The sequence below is a fragment of the Haliaeetus albicilla genome, chromosome 2, assembly GCF_947461875.1.
Source record: "Haliaeetus albicilla chromosome 2, bHalAlb1.1, whole genome shotgun sequence".
In the NCBI taxonomy this organism is placed as follows: domain Eukaryota; kingdom Metazoa; phylum Chordata; class Aves; order Accipitriformes; family Accipitridae; genus Haliaeetus; species Haliaeetus albicilla.
In genome coordinates, this window is record NC_091484.1 from 57,941,756 (window position 1) to 57,963,114 (window position 21,359).

Consider the following 21,359-nt stretch of genomic DNA (forward strand, 5'->3'; position numbering starts at 1 on the left):
TAAGAACAACTTAAAATTTGCCTCTGGATATTTGTAAAAGGAATGGAATCTGATGGGGAAGAGAGAAAGACAGAGTGCAACAGTGTCATAAAAGAAAAAAGGAGGAGGAGGTTTAAAGGAGAATGTGTCAAACACTTGAGCATGCAGAATCGATGGGGAGAACTTGAGGATTTCACACACAAAATTTTTACATAACTATTATTGCACAGTCTTGGTGAAAAGTTTGGTGAAAAGTATGGCAGGACTGGGATACTGACATGGAAGGGACAGCCTGTTTAGGAGGCATTGTCAAAGGAAAGGGGAGACAGTTGCTGCATTTTACAAGAACAAATATGCTTCAGAAAAATGTGCAAGAGAGAAATATTCAAGAAACTATGGTATAAAAATGAAGTTAGCAATAAAGGTGTTGCAAAGGGAAAGATCATTTAGAATTTTCCTACAATTCTCTGCCAGGTCAAAGGGGTGAGGGAGTTTCTAAGCGAAAGCTAAATGCATCCAGCCAAGCAAGTTTTGTGATTACTGGGGAACTTTTATTACAAGGTAATATATTTCAGAAAAGCAACAGAAAAGAACACAAATTATTGCAATGTTCTAAAGACAGCTTCTTATATTAGAGAGGAGAGAGAGTTAATGGGACAGGGAGGGACAGCAGGATGCAGAGCTACTTTAGTACTGATTTTGACTTCCTGTAAAACTGGAAAGTTATTTGGCTTGAAAGAAAACAGGAAGCAGTAGAACTCACTATTCAGAGATAAGGAAAAAGTGAAATCAGGAGAATAATTATGAGAAAAAGCAGACTTCAAAACCCAAAGTACTGGTAGACAGGATACTCTTGGGAAGATAATGTGACAGTGAAAGAAGTTTGGAACCTTAGTGAGCACTGAAACACACTGTGTCAAAGACACACCAGGAACCTCTTTTTTTCTAACACTTTTCAGACTTTTGTGTGTGTGGTCTTCAGCTTGGACATACGTAGACAACTACAGGAAAGAAGATGACAAGATAGAGCGGCTCCTGAAAATGGTTAACAATGTTCTTTTTTTTTCCCCACTAAACCTGAGTAATCATTTGTTCTGTGCAGACTATATCAATCATGCTGTGAACATGTAATTTTATAACAAAAGCAAGAAAATACATATGTGGCAGGGTACATAATGCTCCACCAAATGCCTCCAGTTTGGCAGGGGAAGCTGTTCACTGCCAGGCAGAACCTTTTTATCTTGCACTAAGACATGAATGAATTTTGCCCAATAAGTTGATTTACATTAGGTTATCTGTCAGCAGATCAGAGACAAGTGTTGGGAACTGGAGGAGCCAAGGTTAGGAGACCAGTAAGTCAGAGGCATGCCAATTCTGAGGGCAGGAAGGCAGAGAAGTTCAAACAGCAAGGCAGGCATCTGTGCTGCTGAATGAGTACAGTTGGAAAGAAGTAAAGCATAGCAACTAAGTTTGAAGTGGTAAAAAAAGAAAACCTAAACCCTAAGGTGAATACCTTGCTCTGGGACACAGAGCAGCAAACTGTAGGATCCTCTTAAACTACTTCTTTAAGCAATTTGTGTCCAGTAACCCACCCATTGGTTTTAGGCCAGTTCCCCTGCTAGTCAAAAAGTTGACAAGCGAATGATTGCCAGCCATCTGTACTCTTACTGGATTGTGATAGCTCCTGGGTGACCACCTGCAGATGTAGGCATTGTCCTTGCACTATTCAAGAAATGGTCAACCACAGCAGACTTAGATTTTGTAGCTATTTAATGGATTCCTCTGGGCAACAGAGGCATAACTGAAGCATACAGGCAGATTAGCTTCAATCTAGTCATTTTAGGCACAAACAACAATGAAGCTGCAATACAACAGACTTCATCAAAACCCAAACCAGCCAACACAGATCACTTACAGGCACTGGTGTCAGCAATGTGACATGCAGTCATATCTACCAATTCTACTGACGGAGAATTCTTGGAACAACTTCCTTACACTCAGATCCTACAGAAGTCCCAAAGTCAATAGGATACTCAAAGCACAGTGTCCATTTGGTTAAGACTTCCATTCCATTGCTAAGCTAGGGAAGCCTGTTTCAGAGCCAGAAAGCTGGAGTTAAGTTATACATCTCTTCTACTCATACAAATGCTCAGCAATCATCTAACTGGCAACTGTATATTTAGGACGTGCTTTGGGATGTGGGTTAAGCCTTGCAGGAATATTGCTAATGAGTTTGCACTAAGGACCACAGGCTGGAGATGGAGAAATCAAAGCTACAAAGGTGAGAATAGACAACAGTGAGTATGTGTAGGTGCTGGACAGAAAGTTGTCTAGCTGTATGCTGATCACATATCACATTACCCAGGAGAAGATGAGAAGAAAGGCCCCAGCAGAATGGTACAAGATTTCTTAATCAATCTTTTGGCTTCATTACAAAAACATACATATGTCACACATGTATTAACATTGAAAGACCCAACAACTGTACCTCTGTTAGTGATCTCAAATGTCTCTAGTGGGAGCCATCTAGAAAGTCTATACTTCTAAAGAATTTCTCCCTGAAATTATTTCCTATCCCTTCTTCCTGCACTGGAAGGCTATTCAAATCTGTTAGCTGGGATTGGTCACCTGGCTGCTTCCCAACATGAGAACAAAGATGTCATATATAACAGGACCATCCAGTCTTATGGGTCTCTTAAAGGTCAACAAACCCTTGAAGAGGTCCCTTTTCTCCTTGTTACACTACCCTAAGCTGACTAGGACACTGCCTCTTCTTTTATTCTTTTTTCTGAATACAAAGATTCTTCATAGTTTTCAGCACTTGGGGTTATAAACCTCCCCACTTCCTTGGAAGGTCCTACACAAGGTCTCACCTTAGTTATCCCCCCAGTGTTCCATTATCTTACTTTACACCAGGAAATTTTATCTCCATGGTATAGCACCTTACACTTAGTTCTTTGTAAAAGGTGGACTTTTTAAGACTGAGTTTTTCAAAGCAGTGTTGTCTCTTGTTAGGAACTGTACAGTGCCTAGCATCATTATTGATTAAGGTATAGAGACACCAAATGCATAAAAGCAAAAAAAAAAAAAAAAAAGACCATTGTGGCTTCTGCGACAACATCTGTGGAATGTAACTGTAACCACAGCAGAAATGGGAAATTGCAGTAGAATCATTTGTTCTGCTTCTGCAGTTCTTGGGATTATCTGCTCCAGACAGAAAAGTGTGTAACTTGTGTATTTTTGAGGAGTAAATCTAATGCTCTTACCTCCAAAACATCGTAGCTGCAGTTTGCATGATATTCAATGTCGAATTCCTGAATGGTGAGTTGAATGCTGCTACCAGGTGCTGTAAGAATGTACCAGATGCACTCCCTATTGCTTGGGTATCTGTTGGGGTAGCCAGGGCTGTGAAATGAACCAGAAGGGCCAGAGAGTTCTCCTCCACAACCTGGCAACACAGCAAAGCAGCCCATCAGTGAGGGGCTCTGGAAAAACTCATTGACAGCTCTGCAATGAGGACAGTCATTAGCACCCATTTCATGCACAAATGTATACAGGGCTTGAGGGTCTGCTGTATCACAGGGAACTGAGGTCTAGCAGGGTAGAGAAACTCAGGAACAGGAGGCTGGACCTGCTGGCACTGCCCATGCATTAAGCACTTCACCTCCTGTTTTGGTATGTTTCTCACCATACCTCAGCATCTGCTTTGACAGCTGAAGAAACCGAGACACAGAGCAAAAACAGTGACATGTTTTGTATTGGCCTCTAACTTTGATCAGTTCTAGAAAGCTGAATCAGATCCATGCTCAGCTGGTACTGACCTCAACTAATACACAACTAAGTTATCATGGGGAGGGCTTCCTATTGTTGTAAAAATGCCATTTCCCACTGCTTTAGAAATCATAAAATTAAAGACAATGCAATTTCCCTCAGCCCACTGAGCATGATTACAAGCTGCCAAGTCACAGTGGATAAACTGGCTTTCTGACATTTCGTGGATTTAATGTTCTTTTTTATTGAATTGTAACTGTGCAACTGTAAGACATGCCATGTTTGAAAAGTTATGTATTTTCTTTTCAGATAAGAAATTATTGTCCTAACCTCACTACCCAGCCCCTTGGGTGATTAAGATCTTGCATGTTAAAAGCTAGATTTAAAAAAAAAAAAAGATGCAAAACAATGGATTATATGCAGGCCCTAGTTTGACAGCACAAAGCAGCTGAACACCTGAAACTGCAGTTTTATCATTGCTTTACGGAGATGTAGCAACTGGTGCACTTGCCTCCTTTTGTTGAGTTCTGGGAAGATGCTCTCCCTGACCCAGTCCCTGGGTACATGTGTCAAGCAGGGTGGGAAGGCACAACAGCCCTTCCCAGTGTCAGGGCTGATTTAGATCAGCTACATTCATGGTGAAACCTCACCTTTAGAGAAGCCAGTAGGGTGGCTGTGTATCTGTCACATGCAGAAAGCGAGAGAATTGTGTGTTTGATCTGATTTTATGTGTGTGTTGCTCTCCTTGCAGCAGCATTTTTTTTCCCTCTACATTACAAGCCCCCAAGTGCTTCATTTAGGCACTAGTTAATCTTTTGCTTACACAGCTTTTACAGGGTCACTCGAGCTTTGTAAGTAAAGCCTGCACTCCATTAATCTCTTTGGCTTCATCTCCAGAGGGAAGGTTCTGTCACATAGCAAAAAAAGCCCCCAAACACTTAATAAAACCATCTAACAAACCATGAGTTCTGCATTCCCAAAGGCAAATACTGTGGTATGTCAGAAGTGATAAATAGCATCTGTGTCAGAACTTTTAGTTATAGGAGATATTTTATAACATAAAACAAATAAACTACCCCTCTGACCTGCTCAACTAATCCACACAGATGTGTAGAACTCCCCTAATGTCTATTAAATCTATGCATAATCTGCAACTTGAACAAGGTATCTTTGGCCATTGCTCAGCTTAACACTTTTTTTTTTTTCTTCAGGAAGCTATAAATCAAGATCTTCAATTAAATGCAAGTACTTTCCTCAACACCTTCCGTGACAAACTTGTCATTATTGAAGGGTGGCTGCTAAGCCCCACAGGCATTTGCTGTCATGTCTACCATGGGGTCTTTCAGCTCCTCACTGAAAACTTGAGTTTGGCTTTGCCACAGTTGGCTCTAGGACTTCTGGGATGGCAAAATACAAATCTAAAAGAGGAACGAACAGCAGGTCTGAAAGGGAGCAAAGCAATAAGAAGCTATTTTAAACTAAGAAAGAGCCACCTAAATGCAGATGTGAGGAAGACTCCAGCCATGCCAGCAATGTAACACAGATCTCTGTCAGACTATTACCCAGTGCTCACTGGAACACCACCTTTTAAACACAAGAATTCCCACAATTGAACAATAGTTAGCTATAACCCAGGAAATCCTTTACATAGGTGAGGTTGATCTCACCGGTGAATTGGCACGTGCTTAGTTCTTCTCCCTTTTTCCCCACCTTGCTGCACAGGATGCTCTGTAACCCTGAGGTGGTTTGCCCTGCAGCCACTAAGCTACATTACCAAGCTACTGGATGTCTCAATCAAGGAGTAAAAGAAGCTTTTAAGTGTATTTCAAACCAATCCTGCCTTCATTCCCTCTGGAGGGAAAAACAGAAAAATGTAGTGCACTTACTTCCCCGAGGCCTGCCAGCACAGGTGGGTAAATGTTAAGTCCCTGAAACTTTGATATCCATGAATATTTCAGCAGAGAGACAGAGAGGAAGAAACCTTCAGTGTAACCCATCACCCCATTTTCTTTCCCAGTGATAGCATATTTCCATACATTCTGTATGGTATGTCTAAATATTTTGATGGTTTTAATATTTTGTACCAGCTGTGGAAACTGGTTTGCTGCTAGGTGACTGTAAAAGTGAGATTTGGTAAATAATTATTAGAAATCTTATACTAACACTATGATTGAAACAATAGACAAAAGTATAGCCAAGCAATTAACTAGTAGAGGTAGTTACTCATAAGTTTTGCAGTTCTTTGCTCTTATGACTAGATGTTCCTGTACGCTAGATGAGAACAATGTTGAAACTGACCACATGTGATTGAAGCTGCGTTAAGCTTCAAGATCAAAGAACAAGGACAGGAATAAAGACTTCAAGGACAGCCAACAAGAACTTCAAATGGGTCGGTGGTCGCAAAAGCAGCCCTTCGACTCAAATGGATCCTTCATTGCGCACGATCGGATGTAGGCAGTACTAAGATAATTAGTTGCAATTATTTTTATGTATATGTATACTAATGTGATTAATATGCAATTAGTTATTCTATATAACCTGTTAGTGCTAAAGCTGTGGCATGCACGCTAGGTGGAACTATCCCCCGTGCATCCAGTGCTGCAATAAAGAATGACTGCTTTCTAAAACTCCAAAACGAGTCTTAGAGAGTTTCTTCAACTGGCTTTTCAGTATCATTTTGGTGACCCAGATGGGACAAGGCTTCTGAGACTTGACGGACGTGGGATCGCAGGACCTCCAGCCGGCACCAAGATTTCCTGGGGAGACCCTTGATCCCCGTTCCCCGGTCTCACAAGCCAAGGCCACTGGTAAGATTTTATTTAAAGGCATTCTTTTGATTAACCTGGTTCTGGTATTCTGGTCTGGTCTGGTACTCTTACCTGTAAGTCTGGCTAAGAGAGGTCAGCAAGGAAGAGATATAAAAGGATCCTTAAAAGTCTGGTATTCTGGTAGAAGTACTTCTCTGGTAAATGGTATTTGTCTCTCTGGTTGAAGGCGAAAATACTCATTTGGTTTGGTCTCGGTACTTTGATTAAGGCTTTGGTATTTGACCATTGATTTTAGATATGACCTTTTGATCTCTGATTGATTCTGTTTGGTATATTGACTTAGGCTCTGATATTTGACTTTCCGATTTCTGATTTTTGTATACTGAAGGTGTTGATAATGGGAACAGGACAGTCAAGTGAACTCCCTAAAAAATCACCTCTGGAGTGTGTTTTAAAACAGTGGAAACAGCTGGGGGGTGTTTCAGGTAGTAACATGTGGAGAGAAGATTTGATTGAATATTGTAATCATTGGTGGCCTCTGTATAAGCTTGACGAAGGGGAAAAGTGGCCTGTGAATGAGACACTAAATTATAACACCGTACTATAACTTATGTTATTTTTGAGACATGAGCAGAAATAGGATGAAGTTATGTATTGTGATTTGTTCTTTACCTTAAAGAAATCATCCTGAGTGACAAAAGGATTGTGGAATTAATATACCACCCAGAGATCCTTTTGTGCTATCTTTAGAAAAAGAAGGAAACAAAAAAGGTGACAATAAGCTCAAAAAGTGTTGTTCTGCATGTAGTATTGGGCAAAGATGTTTCTATTGTGGATTTAAATAATTGGAAAATAGTGCCTGGGAGCTATCAGGAAAACCCTGATCAAACAGCCCATGCTTTTGAAACAATGATTCAGACTCAGGATCCTGATTAGAAAGATATACAAGTAATAATGAATGTATTTTTTGATAGTACAGAAAGAGATATGATCCAGAGGGTTGCTAAAACCCAGGTAAAAGCACAAGTGGCTTCTGGAGTATTATAGGGAACAGTGGAACAAAATTTTCCATCTGCTGATCCCAAATGAGATCCTAATAATTTGGCTTAGAGAAGACTGCTGGATCAATATAAAAAATGCGTTCTATTCGGAATCAGAAATGCTATGCCTAAGGCAATTAACATGTCTAAATTATATGAAATTAAACAAGATAGAAAGGAGTCTCTCACTGAATTTCTAAACAGATTAAAAGATGCTGCTAGGAAAAATACTAATATGGATCCTGAGTCTGAAGAAGGAAAAGCTCAGTTGGCTCCTTTATTTATAGGACAATCCTCTGATGATATCAGAAGGGAATTAAAAAAATTACAAGGAGCAGATTCTTGAGATTGGGGAAAATTATTAGAAGTTGCTTGGGTGGCATATAGAAATAGAGATGAATTATAGAGTAAAATGATGCAAGGTTAGTAGCTGCTCTGGAAGTAGGAGCTGGTGTGGGACGAGGCAGAGGAGTTATTCCTTGAGGAAGGGGATGTGGCCGAAGAATGGGACAAGGGAAAGGAACTGGACTGAGGTCACCAGTGGGATTAAACCAGCCCCTGAGACTGAATCAGTGTGCATACTGTAAACAAGAAGGACACTGGAAAGAAGAATGTCCCCTGAGACCTACAGGGTCACAAGTGATCCCAATTTCGACTGCACAATCTCAGCAAGTTCCCCCTCTCTTTGGAAAGTTGAGTGAAAGTATCTGACGGGGACCGGAGGGGAGTCTCCCAGCAGAACCTCTGGTTACAGCTAACCTGGGAGAACATAAAATTGAATTTTTAGTTGACACTGGAGCCACCTTTTCCGTTTTAAACACCTTAAAGGGGGAATTAAGTTCTGAAGAAATTAGTGTTGTTGGTGCGACAGATGAACGAGAGACTAGACCCTTTTTTAAACCTTTGAAAATGAAATTAGGAAAGCAATGGGTCACTCATCAATTTCTGTATTTGCCAAATTCTCCTAAACCCCTGTTAGAGGGAGACCTACTTGAGACATTGGAAGCAGAAATTAAATTTAAAAATGGTGAGATTAAAATTCTAATTCCAGAAACTAAACATATCGAAGCTGTGGCTTTGTTGTTACAGGATGGTCACCGAAAGCAGAGGATCATACCAGTCGAAGTAAATAATGCTGTAATTCCAGTCATCTGGGCTGGGGAAGTTCCTGGTAAATCCAAAAGAGCAGAGCCTGTGAGAATTGATTTAAAGCCAGGATCGAGTCCGGTAAGAATTAAACAATACCCCCTAAAACTGGAAAGTCAGAAAGGGTTAGTACCAATAATACAAAAATTTCTAAAGTACAAATTGTTAATACAATGTGAATCCAAATATAATACCCCAATCCTGCCTGTTAAAAAGGCTAATAGAAAAGATTACAGGCTGGTTCAAGACCTCAGAGCAATAAATCAAATAGTACAAGATATTCATCTGGTAGTAGCAAATCCTAATACTTTGTTAACAACCCTAACAGAGAAACAAGAATGGTTCACAGTGTTAGACTTAAAAGATGCCTTTTGCTGTATTCCCTTGGATCCCAGTAGTCAAAAGATTTTGCTTTTGAATGGGAAAATCCTGAGTCTGGGAGAAAAACACAATATACATGGACAGTCTTGCCTCAAGGCTTTAAGAACAGTCCTACCATTTTTGGAAATCAATTGGCACAAGAATTAGAGGTCTGGAAGAAAGAAAATAATGAAGGGATCTTGTTACAATATGTGGATGGTTTATTAATTGCAGCTGAGACAGAAGAGCACTGCACAAAGTTAACTATTAGTCTTTTTGAACTTTTTGGGAATCAGTGGATATCAAGTGTCAAAAGAAAAAGCCCAAATAACCCAGAGAGAAGTAACCTATTTGGGTTTTGAAATCCTGAAAGGACAGAGACAATTAGGAACTGAGAGAAAGGAAGCAATTTGTCGTCTCCCTGAACCTAAGACTCTAAAAGAATTGCGAACATTTCTGGGAATGGTTGGTTGGGTGGTGTCACCTGTGAATCGTAAATTATGGCTTGCTGGTCCAACCTTTATACGAGCAGCTCAAAACCTCAAACAATGGATTTATAGATTGGACTGATGCTGGGAAAGCTGCTTTCAAACAACTAAAACAGGCTTTAATGGAGGCGTCAGCCCTAGGCCTGCCAGATCTCACAAAGACATTTGAACTCTTTACTCATGAAAGACAAGGTATAGCTCGGGGTGTCCTGGTCCAATATCTGGGACCAAGTCAGCGAGCTGTGGCTTACTTCTCAAAACAATTAGACAATGTGGGTCTGGGATGGCCTGGTTGTCTGAGAGCCGTCGCTGCAACTGTGCTATTAATCCAGGAAGCTCAGAAGTTCACCCTAGGACAGAGAATTACAGTGTATGTTCCCCACATGGTAATCACTGTGCTTGAACAGAAAGGGGGGCATTGGTTATCCCCTAGTAGAATACTGAGATATCAAGTGGTGTTGTTGGAGCAAGATGATGTTTACTTAAAAACTACTACTATTGTTAACCCTGCTGTGTTTTTATCAACTGATCAAGTTGAAGGAGAACTGGAACATGACTGCCTGCAGACAATTGAAGAAGTCTATTCCAGCCGACTGGATCTCCAAGATGCGCCACTGGAAGAAACGGATTGGGAACTATATACCGATGGAAGCAGTTTCATCCGTGAAGGAAAATGCTTATCAGGATATACGGTAACCACTACTGAGAAGGTAATTGAATCATGAGCTTTGCCTTCAAATGTATCTGCACAAAAGGCTGAATTGATAGCTCTTACTCGAGCACTGGAACTAAGTCAAGGGAAGCGAGTCAACGTTTGGACAGACTCAAAGTATGCTTTTGGAGTAGTACATACACATGGAGCAATATGGAAAAAAGAGGACTGTTGTCTGCACAAGGAACTACGATGCAGCATGCAGAACAAATGCTGAAATTGTTAGAAGCCATTCAAAAGACAACAGCAGTCGCAATAATGCACTGTAAAGCACATCAGTCAGGTAGGACTGTCCCCGAAACAGGTAACCGACTGGCTGATAGAGCTGCTAAAGAGGCTGCAGAAAAAGGCATCCTAACACTAGTTCCAGAGAAAGTGTAAATTTCCCTAAAGATGCTCCAAATTATAATGAAAAAGATGAAGAATTAATTATTAAATTGCAGGCTAATAAAAATAAAACAGGGTGGGCTGTAACACCAATAGGTCAAACAATAGTCCCACCTGAAATAATGAGAGAAATTGCCCAGGCTGAAAATAACAAAGTACATTGAGGAACAGAAAACCTTGTTAAGCATATACAAAAGTATATTTTGAGTAGAGATGTGACAAAGATTATTTGAACAATTACAACTGGATGTGAAATTTGCATACGCAATAATCTCAAAACCAATAATAAGATTACCTTTGGAATTACGAAGCAACGAAATTCTCCAGGAAAATATTGGCAAATTGATTTTACAGAATTGCTTCAAAAAAAGGGATACTGATATATCCTAGTTCTAGTTGATACCTTTACTGGTTAGCTTGAAGCTTTCCCTTGTCGCAGCAACAAAGCAAGAGAAGTAGTTATCATCATTGTTATAATCTGTGTTGCTTTTAGCTGTCTTAAACAAGCTGTGACACAATCTATGTTCAAGTGAGACTACTAAAAGAATTAGTAGCCTCAAACAGAAAGGGGGGAATTGATAGCATATTTCCATACATTCTGTATGGTATGTCTAAATATTTTGATGGTTTTAATATTTTGTACCAGCTGTGGAAACTGGTTTGCTGCTAGGTGACTGTAAAAGTGAGATTTGGTAAATAATTATTAGAAATCTTATACTAACACTATGATTGAAACAATAGACAAAAGTATAGCCAAGCAATTAACTAGTAGAGGTAGTTACTCATAAGTTTTGCAGTTCTTTGCTCTTATGACTAGATGTTCCTGTACGCTAGATGAGAACAATGTTGAAACTGACCACATGTGATTGAAGCTGCGTTAAGCTTCAAGATCAAAGAACAAGGACAGGAATAAAGACTTCAAGGACAGCCAACAAGAACTTCAAATGGGTCGGTGGTCGCAAAAGCAGCCCTTCGACTCAAATGGATCCTTCATTGCGCACGATCGGATGTAGGCAGTACTAAGATAATTAGTTGCAATTATTTTTATGTATATGTATACTAATGTGATTAATATGCAATTAGTTATTCTATATAACCTGTTAGTGCTAAAGCTGTGGCATGCACGCTAGGTGGAACTATCCCCCGTGCATCCAGTGCTGCAATAAAGAATGCCTGCTTTCTAAAACTCCAAAACGAGTCTTAGAGAGTTTCTTCAACCGGCTTTTCGGTATCACCAATGCCATCAGAAGATGGCCTAATTTTTCTCAAAACAAACCAGGCCATTGGATTTTTACAACTGGAAAAAAAAGGCATTGGCGTGGGGGGGAGCATTACTGCTGAATTTGCAGGGTGAGTTCCTCTCTTTCTTTTCCCTCAGCAGCAGGAATGACACGGCCGCTGAGGACAGACTTCAGGAGGGGGAAGCCTCCTTGCCAGCTTGGGAAACAGAAAGATTTCTCAAAAAACAGACTTGATGGCTTGGCTCCTGAGGGGGTGGGAACAGGGAGGCAGGGGAATTTCAGCAGGCAAGAACAAAGCCAATTGCTATTTATCTCAGCCTGGAGAAAGCTGGGAACATTTTAAAACTAAACAGGCAGTTATGACTCAGCTTCTCCTACTAAGAGTTTCCTGATAGCCACAAAGACATGTTTTTTATTTAAACTCGAAATGGCTCAGATGAGTGGAAAGCTTGCCTGCTGCGCTTTGAGGCACAGATCTTTCTTTCTATGCAACCCTTGCAGGTAGCATTCAAATTACTCACACTCCCTCTCCAGAGTGGTTTGTATTTTCTCTAACCTCAATCGATATTCTCTGGATGAGGTATGTGAAGCACATAAGACGGTCAAACTGTTGTTAATGTGCCATTTCTTTTCTTCCAACTACAAATGTTCCCAGAAAAGGCTTTTTGTTAAAAGAGAAGTGATTCTTCTTAAGTGCTCCAGTAAAATGGAGGTAAAGTTTAGATCTGATTCATTTCTTATAATGAATGTGCTGAATTCATGTTGCCAATCTCTTATTTATTGTTTGCAAACAGATCAGAAATTGCTTGAGTTTATGCCTAAGTATTCACTGACTAATAGCTGAATAAAGGATTCACTAATCTTTGCAAATACGTGAACTTCACACCTGAACTATTTTGACTGACCTGCATATGCAAGCAGAAACGTCCATATCTGCATATCAGAGCAGAAGCATAATCTCTGAACTGTCTGGCCAACTGGCAGGAAGTCTATATATTATGTTTCTGCTCTTATATGGATGATGTAAGAATCAGTTCTGTTGTGCTTTTTTGAAACTATAGATGCTAGATGATTTTAACAAAATATTTACAGAAATACTTGAGAGATTAAAACAAATGTTCCTGCCTTTAAACTCTCTTGCTAAATCTATGGAACACTAAAAAGAGAAAAACTCAAATAATGATAGAAGAACTTTTTTAAATGCTTGCAAATGTTTGATGTGAAAGATTTGCCCAGCCTTAGAATTAAAACAAACCAAACCAAACCAAACCAAAACAAAAGAATTGTCCAGGAATACTGTTTCAAAATGAGAAGCGAACTTTTATTCACCAACTTTGCAGCTTGTAGCTTGGTTCCTGGAACATTATGGGTCCTTATTATTCACAAACTTTTTGTCCTGAATATTTTAAAAAAGTAAATTTAGAATTTGATCCTTGATTTATTCAGTGTCTTCCCCATTTTCATTAGCCACAAAATTCTTGTAGCATTATCCCTTTCTTTGATTGGATCACAGATACAAGCCATCAAGGAAAACTGAACAGCAAGTATTTTTTGTATTATTTGTGCGTCACCTATGAAGACAGATTCCCTGCCTTAAGATGCTTATACTAGGCTTTGAAATCTGCCTTGGCAGATACTTAAAATAGTCAGAAAAGATATAAAAAAATTACATTCATGTGAATGGTGTTCAGGCTGAAGATGTAGATGTAGATGCAGATGCATATTTATTTATATACATATATGAATATACGTGAATATATGTATGGATATTGCATTTAAAAGGAAAACTTCAGGAGAAATGCCAGAAGCATTTCTGAAGCATGCGTTTGTATGTACCATATCCTTTTCCTACTTTTTGAGCAAGCTAAGAAATACATTTTGATTTAACCTGGAATGTAATTTCCATACAAAAGTAGCCTGCCTATTTTATTAAGATATTGAAATAGGAAAACTTTAAATGATGATGTAATCATCTTAGCTAATCGAACTTCTTCCATCTCTGGCATCACCATTAAATGAATACAAACCTTCTCCCAATGTTTACATTTGTCTGCAAACATCAGATTTGAGTTTGCTTCTATTTAAATAAATGGAATTTGTGCTGTTTATGGCAACAAAGTAAAAAAGATTTGGTCTTTAGGGGTAAATAAAAATGCAGAAGCAGAACCTATAAATTGCTGCATGACTTCAGCTCTCACTGAAATAATAGTGAATAATCTGAAACCATTCTGTTCCTAGTGAAACATCTTTAAAAGTTTTTCTCAGCACAGAAATACATGGTCTTGCTGTATGTGGACAAATACACAGACAGCTGCACTGCGGAAAAGTTTCTTGGAACTGAACTGCATACGGCATATGCTCTGTTTGTGCAGACCTCCATGCAGTCATTTTGGAAACTTCAGCCCTGCAGTTAAACTGAGAAAAAAGTGGGACGGGAGATACTCTTTTAGTAGTGTAAAGGTCCTGGAATTCCCTTGAAAAATGCTTAAAACAACTACCTAACCTGGTGTTAGTTGCTAGGAAATCAGACAACAAATAGAAAGCTCAGGAAACATATATTTGGTGTCTTTGCTTTCCTCTGGCTAAAATCTAGTAGTCATTGAAGATTGTGCAAGGGATGATTTATAGATCTTTCCGTATTACTGCCTGTCTGGTTAGCAGATGGTGTTCATTAACCAAAGAAGAATCCCTATTCTCATAAATAATTATAGCTGAATAGAGAAGTAGTAATCTGTGGAAACCTCTATTATTTGCAAGGTTTTCAGATTTATTCATGGGTATGTTTTAGCCACATGCTAGAAAAATCCCTTCCATAAAATTTAAAGTGAACTGGCACTGTTCCTGTAAAATCAGAGTTAGGGAAATGAAAGGATTCGGAGTTGTTCCATTTGTTGTGCTCATGTTGAAATACTTCAGTAAATGTTAACTGACTCTAGCTGCAAGGAGCATGTAGTATGAACATTTGCCTGTACTACACTAATACTTGCATGAAGTATAATTTGGATTTGATTCTGAAGTCTTTTGCTCTCTTGAGTTGGTTTAGTTCATAGAATATTATCCAATGGAGCAAGTGGGATAGTTTTTGTGATGAGGGTTTATGCAAGAGAGTAAAAATTCAAGTGAGAAACTTTTTTTTTCTTCTTTCTGATTTGTTAATCACTTTTGTAGCTTTGTATTACTGTTTTATCAGTCTCCTGAATTCTGGTATTTTCTTCAACATGTTCCAATCCAAAATCAGTAAGATGGATAATAAATAAAGATAGACTACTGGGACCCAGAGACATGAAGGCAAATTTAGGCATTTAAACAGGAGCTGATACTGAATGGCCACAGTTCCCCTATCAGCTGCCAGTGTTCAATGTTTAAAAAAGCGCCATTTTCTAGCTCTTAGACATTGATTGAACTGTTCAGCAACAAGCATTTTAAGAAAATTTTGGCCCTTATTCTTATGTCTTAGTTTGGGGGTGGGGGCAGGTCCAGCTTGCTGAAGAAATAGAAATTAATTCATCGTTAGCTCTCATAGAGAACATATCTATGTTTTTAACAGCCAGACTGCAGTACAAAAAGCCAGCTCTGAACATAGTAGAACCCACAACTCAAAACAACTGCTCAGGACTTCAAGAAATCAGACCCTGTGCATCCTTAGACTTAATGTGACAGAAAGACATTGAAAAGGAATAGCCATTTTTGAAAGCTGAACAAATAGCAATTTGTCAAAGGCTGCGCAAGAAATCAGCAACAAAGCTATGATTCAGGCTTAAGAAATCTGGGCCTCAGCTCCCTCATTGACCTGCAATGCAATATTGTCTCCAGCAACTCTAATGGATGCCTGGCAAAGTCTGCAGAGAATGGCTTCTGCATCCTAATCTAATCCCTGTTTCTGTTATGCTTCCCCGAAGAACTAACAAACTATTTCACATTTCACCTGACACATATACTGAAAACCCCAGTCTTTAGGTATTGTATGCCTTTTAATAATTTTCATCTTTTGAAAATACAGACCCAGACTAATGAAAACTTCTCTTCTCATGAACCAAGTGGCTTTCTCCACACCCTGTCCATCAATCATTTCTTAGGGAAATCCACAGAAAGAATATGATGGTGAAGGAAAAGAGCTATACGATACTTTAGGGCTACATAATTCTTTTCTCAATAGTGTTCTTTGCTTCTTTTTTAAAGGGGGAATTAATGTGTCACAGGAAACAGAATAGTGGACACAAAGTTTGACTATGCTGAGAAGAGCCAATTGAATTCATAAGCTCTACTGACAATCAAGCAGCCAAATGAGTAAGCTTCCAATGTAATGTAGATGTATATATAAAGCAGTCAGCTCCTACATGCACACTGCTTAATAAGGTAAGTGACGGGTCTAGGAAATATGTGTCTTCTCAGATAGTGACAGTTGTCACTGGTGTAATTTTGCACTGAGAGACCTTTGCCCTTTTGGCCTCCTGATATTTTTTTTTAAGGAAAGCAATTCAATTGGCATGCCATCTTTGCAATGTCCAGACTGTTAACAAGAGTTTGTTGTTTCTCAAAGGCCCAATATATGCCCCCAAATATATTTGCCTATATTAAGTTTCCTAATAAACAGCAGAAGTGGAATGGACACCTTGCAGATTCAAGCCTTCCTCTGGTGAATAATCCTCTTGAGGCCTTGGCTGCAGAAAAAAACATTAGTGATTTAGCCAAATCAATTCTAAATCCAGCCTCATCAATGAAAGCCCCTTAGATAAACAGTGTTATTTCAGAACCACAACCCCTTTTAAATTTAATTCTTTGCACCAGAGATTTCAATCCAAGTTAAAATTATATAGGACACGTTTAAGCATAAATAACAGCATTCACCGAAGATGAGTTACTAATTCTGTCTTTGGGAAAGCCTAAAGACTGGGTTTCCTTCAGCAACCCAGATCAGCAACTCAGCAACTGAAAAGCAGTGGCTCAGCAACTGGAAAGATAAGATGCAAATGTTTCAAATCAAATCTCTTCAAATCTGTGTCATGTGTGGCAGAAGGGTCTCCTCACGTCAGCTATCAATGAGGTAAGCTTTTGGCTTTTTGTGATCACCTCATAACTGTCAACAAAGCTGCTGGAAAGAATGTCTGAAGTGAACTGTATCGGGCACATGGTGGCAAGTGTCAGTGCTGCTCTTTTTTATCACCAAAGCATGTGAATGTCCTTGATATATATCCCATAGATGTTTCAGAACCACCAGTTAAGGAGCACATGGACAGCCTGAGAAATAGTTCGCAGCAGCTTGAACTCTAGAGCACGTTTGTCAGTTAAGCAGAATTAAAAGCTCTTCTCTCAGCCATATATATATATATAACCTTGTTATTTTCTTGTCAGGTGAGATGTTACCAGATCCAGGTTTAGTTTCTCTTATGGATTAGCCCTCAGGGAAGAGGGGACCTTATCGTGGTTTAACCCCAGCCAGCAACTAAGCACCACACAGCCGCTCACTCACTCCCCCACCACCCAGTGGGATGGGGGAGAAAATCGGGAAAAGAAGTAAAACTCATGGGTTGAGATAAGAACAGTTTAATAGAACAGGAAAGAAGAAACTAATAATGATAATGATAACACTAATAAAATGACAACAGTAGTAATAAAAGGACTGGAATATACAAATGATGCGCAGTGCAATTGCTCACCACTCGCCGACCGACACCCAGCCAGTCCCCGAGCGGCGATTCCTCGCCCCCACTTCCCTGTTCCTAAACTAGATGGGACATCCCATGGTATGGAATACCCCGTTGGCCAGTTTGGGTCAGGTGCCCTGGCTGCGTCCTGTGCCAACTTCTTGTGCCCCTCCAGCTTTCTCACTGGCTGGGCATGAGAAGCTGAAAAATCCTTGACTTTATTCTAAACACTACTTAGCAACAACTGAAAACATCAGTGTTATCAACATTCTTCGCATACTAAACTCAAAACATAGCACTGTACCAGCTACTAGGAAGACAGTTAATTCTATCCCAGCTGAAACCAGGACAGACCTGAATGCTTCACTCTTAAATACCCAACTCAAAGGCTGCATCTCCTGATGAGTTCCCCTAGACAAGGAGACTTTCTCCAATGAGCTTTTTTCGCGCATTTGAAAGATTTTCAGAAGGGAGAAGCAAATATAGCACCCCGACCACAGTAACAGATCTAATTTTATCCAGTCTAGGGCAACAGTATATGCCTAGACAACATAGCCACCAAGGGTAAGAGGAAAACCCATATTTGTGCATTATACCAATCAAGAAAAAAGGAAGCACCTGCAATGAACAAAAAGAGGACAACTGTGGCCAGCTCTGGAGGAACTTGCACTCATATTACAGGCTGTCAGGAGTCGCAGCTGTGACGTTCAGAGCCAGCAGTGACATTCCCTAGGAGCCAGCCCTATCTGACCCCACAGATCCTGCTGTGCTGCTTAAACACAGCCCCACATTAGCAGTCTGGGCCCTGTGCAGCGCTAGGCTGCAGTTTAGTGTCCAGGAATTAACAGAGGGGCAGTGCTGTCTGACAGAGAATTGAATGTGTCAGCACAGAGAAGGAGTGCAGGGGGGTGGGAGAGGACTGGAGAGTCCAGGAAATGTTTGGAGGAGGGTGTGGAGGGAAAGTGCAAGATTGCTTACTGTGCGGGCAGATTCTGGAAAGGTTTGTGAGCTTTGGAAAAGCAAGTCAACCCCGCACCATGGCTACTGTATGGAGCTGATGTCATCTGGCTGTGCATAAAAGCCTTCACTTTTTCTTCTTTTGTGCAGTCCCAGAATGACATCACCTCGAAGCACAAGAACGTACCTTTGTGCTGCAGTACTTCCCCTGCTGGCTGCTGCCACACATCTCACTCCTCCCACATATGTCCCTCCTTTGCCCAGAAATGCTCCTTGACCTCAGCTGAATGCAAAACACCACTGTCTAGTCGACGAGAGCCCTTTGGGAGCCCGCAAACGCCAACAGTCTGTGGTAGCGTAGAGGAGCTCCTATTCAAACAACCTATAGCATGCTGTACACCTCAGCAACCCACAGTGGGGCCTCTGCAGCTGATTTCAGCTGCTTTACAATGCTGTCAAAGCTGAATGGTGTGAACTGATTAGGCAGACAGGGCAACTGTGGTGATTTAATTATTTTCAAGGTTGGATCCTCTTTGATGGGATGTACAATGGCACACAATTTAATCTTGTTACAGTCTGATATTGCTGTTAAATAAGCAGAGTGAAAAAGTTGCATTTGTAGCCTTACTTAAGAAGAAACTGCAGTTGTACAGTCATTAACAGATTTGTTTATAATTGGCGTGCATGCTTGCTTATTTAATGAGGCCCGTGACAGTCTTCGTGACATGCAAGAACAAGAGGAAAAACACCCAAAGCACATCCTGGCCTATGTTATTTCATGCAGAGAAGGGGGGTGGGAGGCAGCTGGAAGTGAACGTGCTACCCAACAAAACAAGCACCACTAAAGAAAACTAGAGAGAAGTCTGCACAGAAAACACAAGTCTATAGGAATGCGGCAAACTGAGGGCTGAGCGTTTCCCATTAGAAACCCCAAGTCACCCACAGTTCCCCTGTAATACCATATATCTCCTGTTCAGTACAGAAATTCTGCAGATGCCCATCATCCCTGTGCCTGCTTGTGCAAATGAAAGCATGTTGCACTTACAGCCCTCAGTCTCTGATCAGGTGATCTTTGAAGGTGTACATGTGCAGAAACATCCACTAGGAAAGCATTTGAGGAATTATGAGGAAATGCAATGTTTTTAGAGCTGTAATGGGTTATTTCTACTTAGCTGACTTTGGGTGGCATAAGCTGGGACTCCATTACACATAGAGGAAGAAGGAAACACACCTTCCCAGAGGAAATCTGGCTAACTTACCGTTAACATGCCACAGCATCTGGAACCCACTTCGAGTGTTCAGTCCATCAGAATAAAACACCACATGAAGGCTGGTCCCTGTAGTGGTCCCTGCCAGTGGAAGAGACTGTCCACAGAAAGTGCCTATCAGGTTGGACTGTACATCAGGTCCATCATAGAGCTGAAATGAAATAAAAAATATCCTAGTGAGCAAAAAGCAGCTTCCCAATTCTTAATGTTTTGTACAGAATGTCAAAAAAAAAGCAGTGAGACTTCTCGCACTGGCCATGTTTGCACAGCAATATGAGCTCTGGGGACTGTGGAAAGATCTGGATGAAATGATGAGCAACTATAACTACAATATGTCTTTAAACCCGGCTGCACACTGTGTACAGTAGGAAGATTTTGCTCTTTCTGTTTTGATGTGTATTGGGGGTTGCTGGGGAAGAAGATAAAGGGCAAATGGCAATGAACTGAAATAGAAAGAACAAGGGGATGTCACGGGTCTGATTTGACCATGCATCTAACATGCTCAGTGCCTCCACGCCCCTTGGTGACAACTCTGTTTACATCTTCATTTCTTTAAGATAGCACTCAGGTGATTTCAGGACTAACTGATCTTGTGATGGAGAAAACCAAGCAGTCAGCATCACCAGGGCCTCCCAGAGTACTGAGGACAAACTGAAAACCAAATGCAAAGTAAATCCTCAAAAACCACAAGACAAACTTCACATCTGTTTATTTATTGTTTCATGATCTTATGCTAGTGTCCTGCTTCAGAGAAGCAGTGGACTGAGCCATGCTTTCTGAAATTTTGTACTTTCTGTTTGATTTCCTAGTCATATTTTACATGATGGTGTTTTGACAGTCAGTGTGTTGGCACATGCAGCCAGCCTGAAAATCTTTCTGTTCTCCAAATATGGATGACAAATCTTCCATCCCACACTTAAAACATCATCAGGTAAAAAAAACCAAAACAAATAAAATGCTGAGGAAATATTCCTGTATTTAAAACTTGACATCTGAAGTTAGTCATATGCTCACATTTAAATGAAAACACTTAATACATGTTTTGATGGGGTGATAGTGGATGTTTAGAGCTTTTAAGCCTCTTTAAATTAGTTGTCTCCAAACAGGTTTAAAGGGTCTTTCAAATTCTAGTTTTGTGACTTTTTTCAAATCCAGTAAATCACACTGAATATGCATCTATATTCCTCATCAAAAACCCCAATGCTCAGTGTCATTTTTCAGGGGTGAGCGGTATAATTTTTGCAAAGCTGGTAAAAATGAGATATTTTAGCTAAATTGCCTTTGACTGATGATATCAGATTGCCAGTTGTTGTCAAGTTAGGAGTTGCTTTATTATTTCTACTTTTGTTACTAAGATTCTTAAAGTTTAGAAAAACAGCAACCCTTGTGCGTTGTTATCACTTTGCCACAGTTCATCTGATCTTCTGTTTCACAGAGCACATCTTCCTAACACAACCCAGCAAATCACTGGCACAGAAACCATGTCTGAACATTCTCATTGTGAATTTTTGGCATGCTTCCTTTCAGAATTTCAACAAAAACTTTTCTCTGTTCTGAAGCCATCACCGTAAAGTTCTCTCTGTGCAAAGAATCAAAT

The 21,359-nt window shown here is 40.1% G+C and overlaps 1 protein-coding gene across 1 annotated transcript in view; it reads right to left on the minus strand.

The window, feature by feature from the left end:
• Nucleotides 1-21,359, minus strand: part of CUBN (cubilin) — a 154,795-nt gene that overhangs the window by 78,031 nt on the left and 55,405 nt on the right. Inside the window, exons 28-29 of the mRNA XM_069776074.1 lie at nt 19,754-19,913; nt 3,246-3,427 (exon numbers count right to left, since the gene is read on the minus strand). Coding sequence (XP_069632175.1) covers nt 3,246-3,427; nt 19,754-19,913 — 342 coding nt within the window. The remainder of the gene's footprint in view (nt 1-3,245; nt 3,428-19,753; nt 19,914-21,359) is intronic.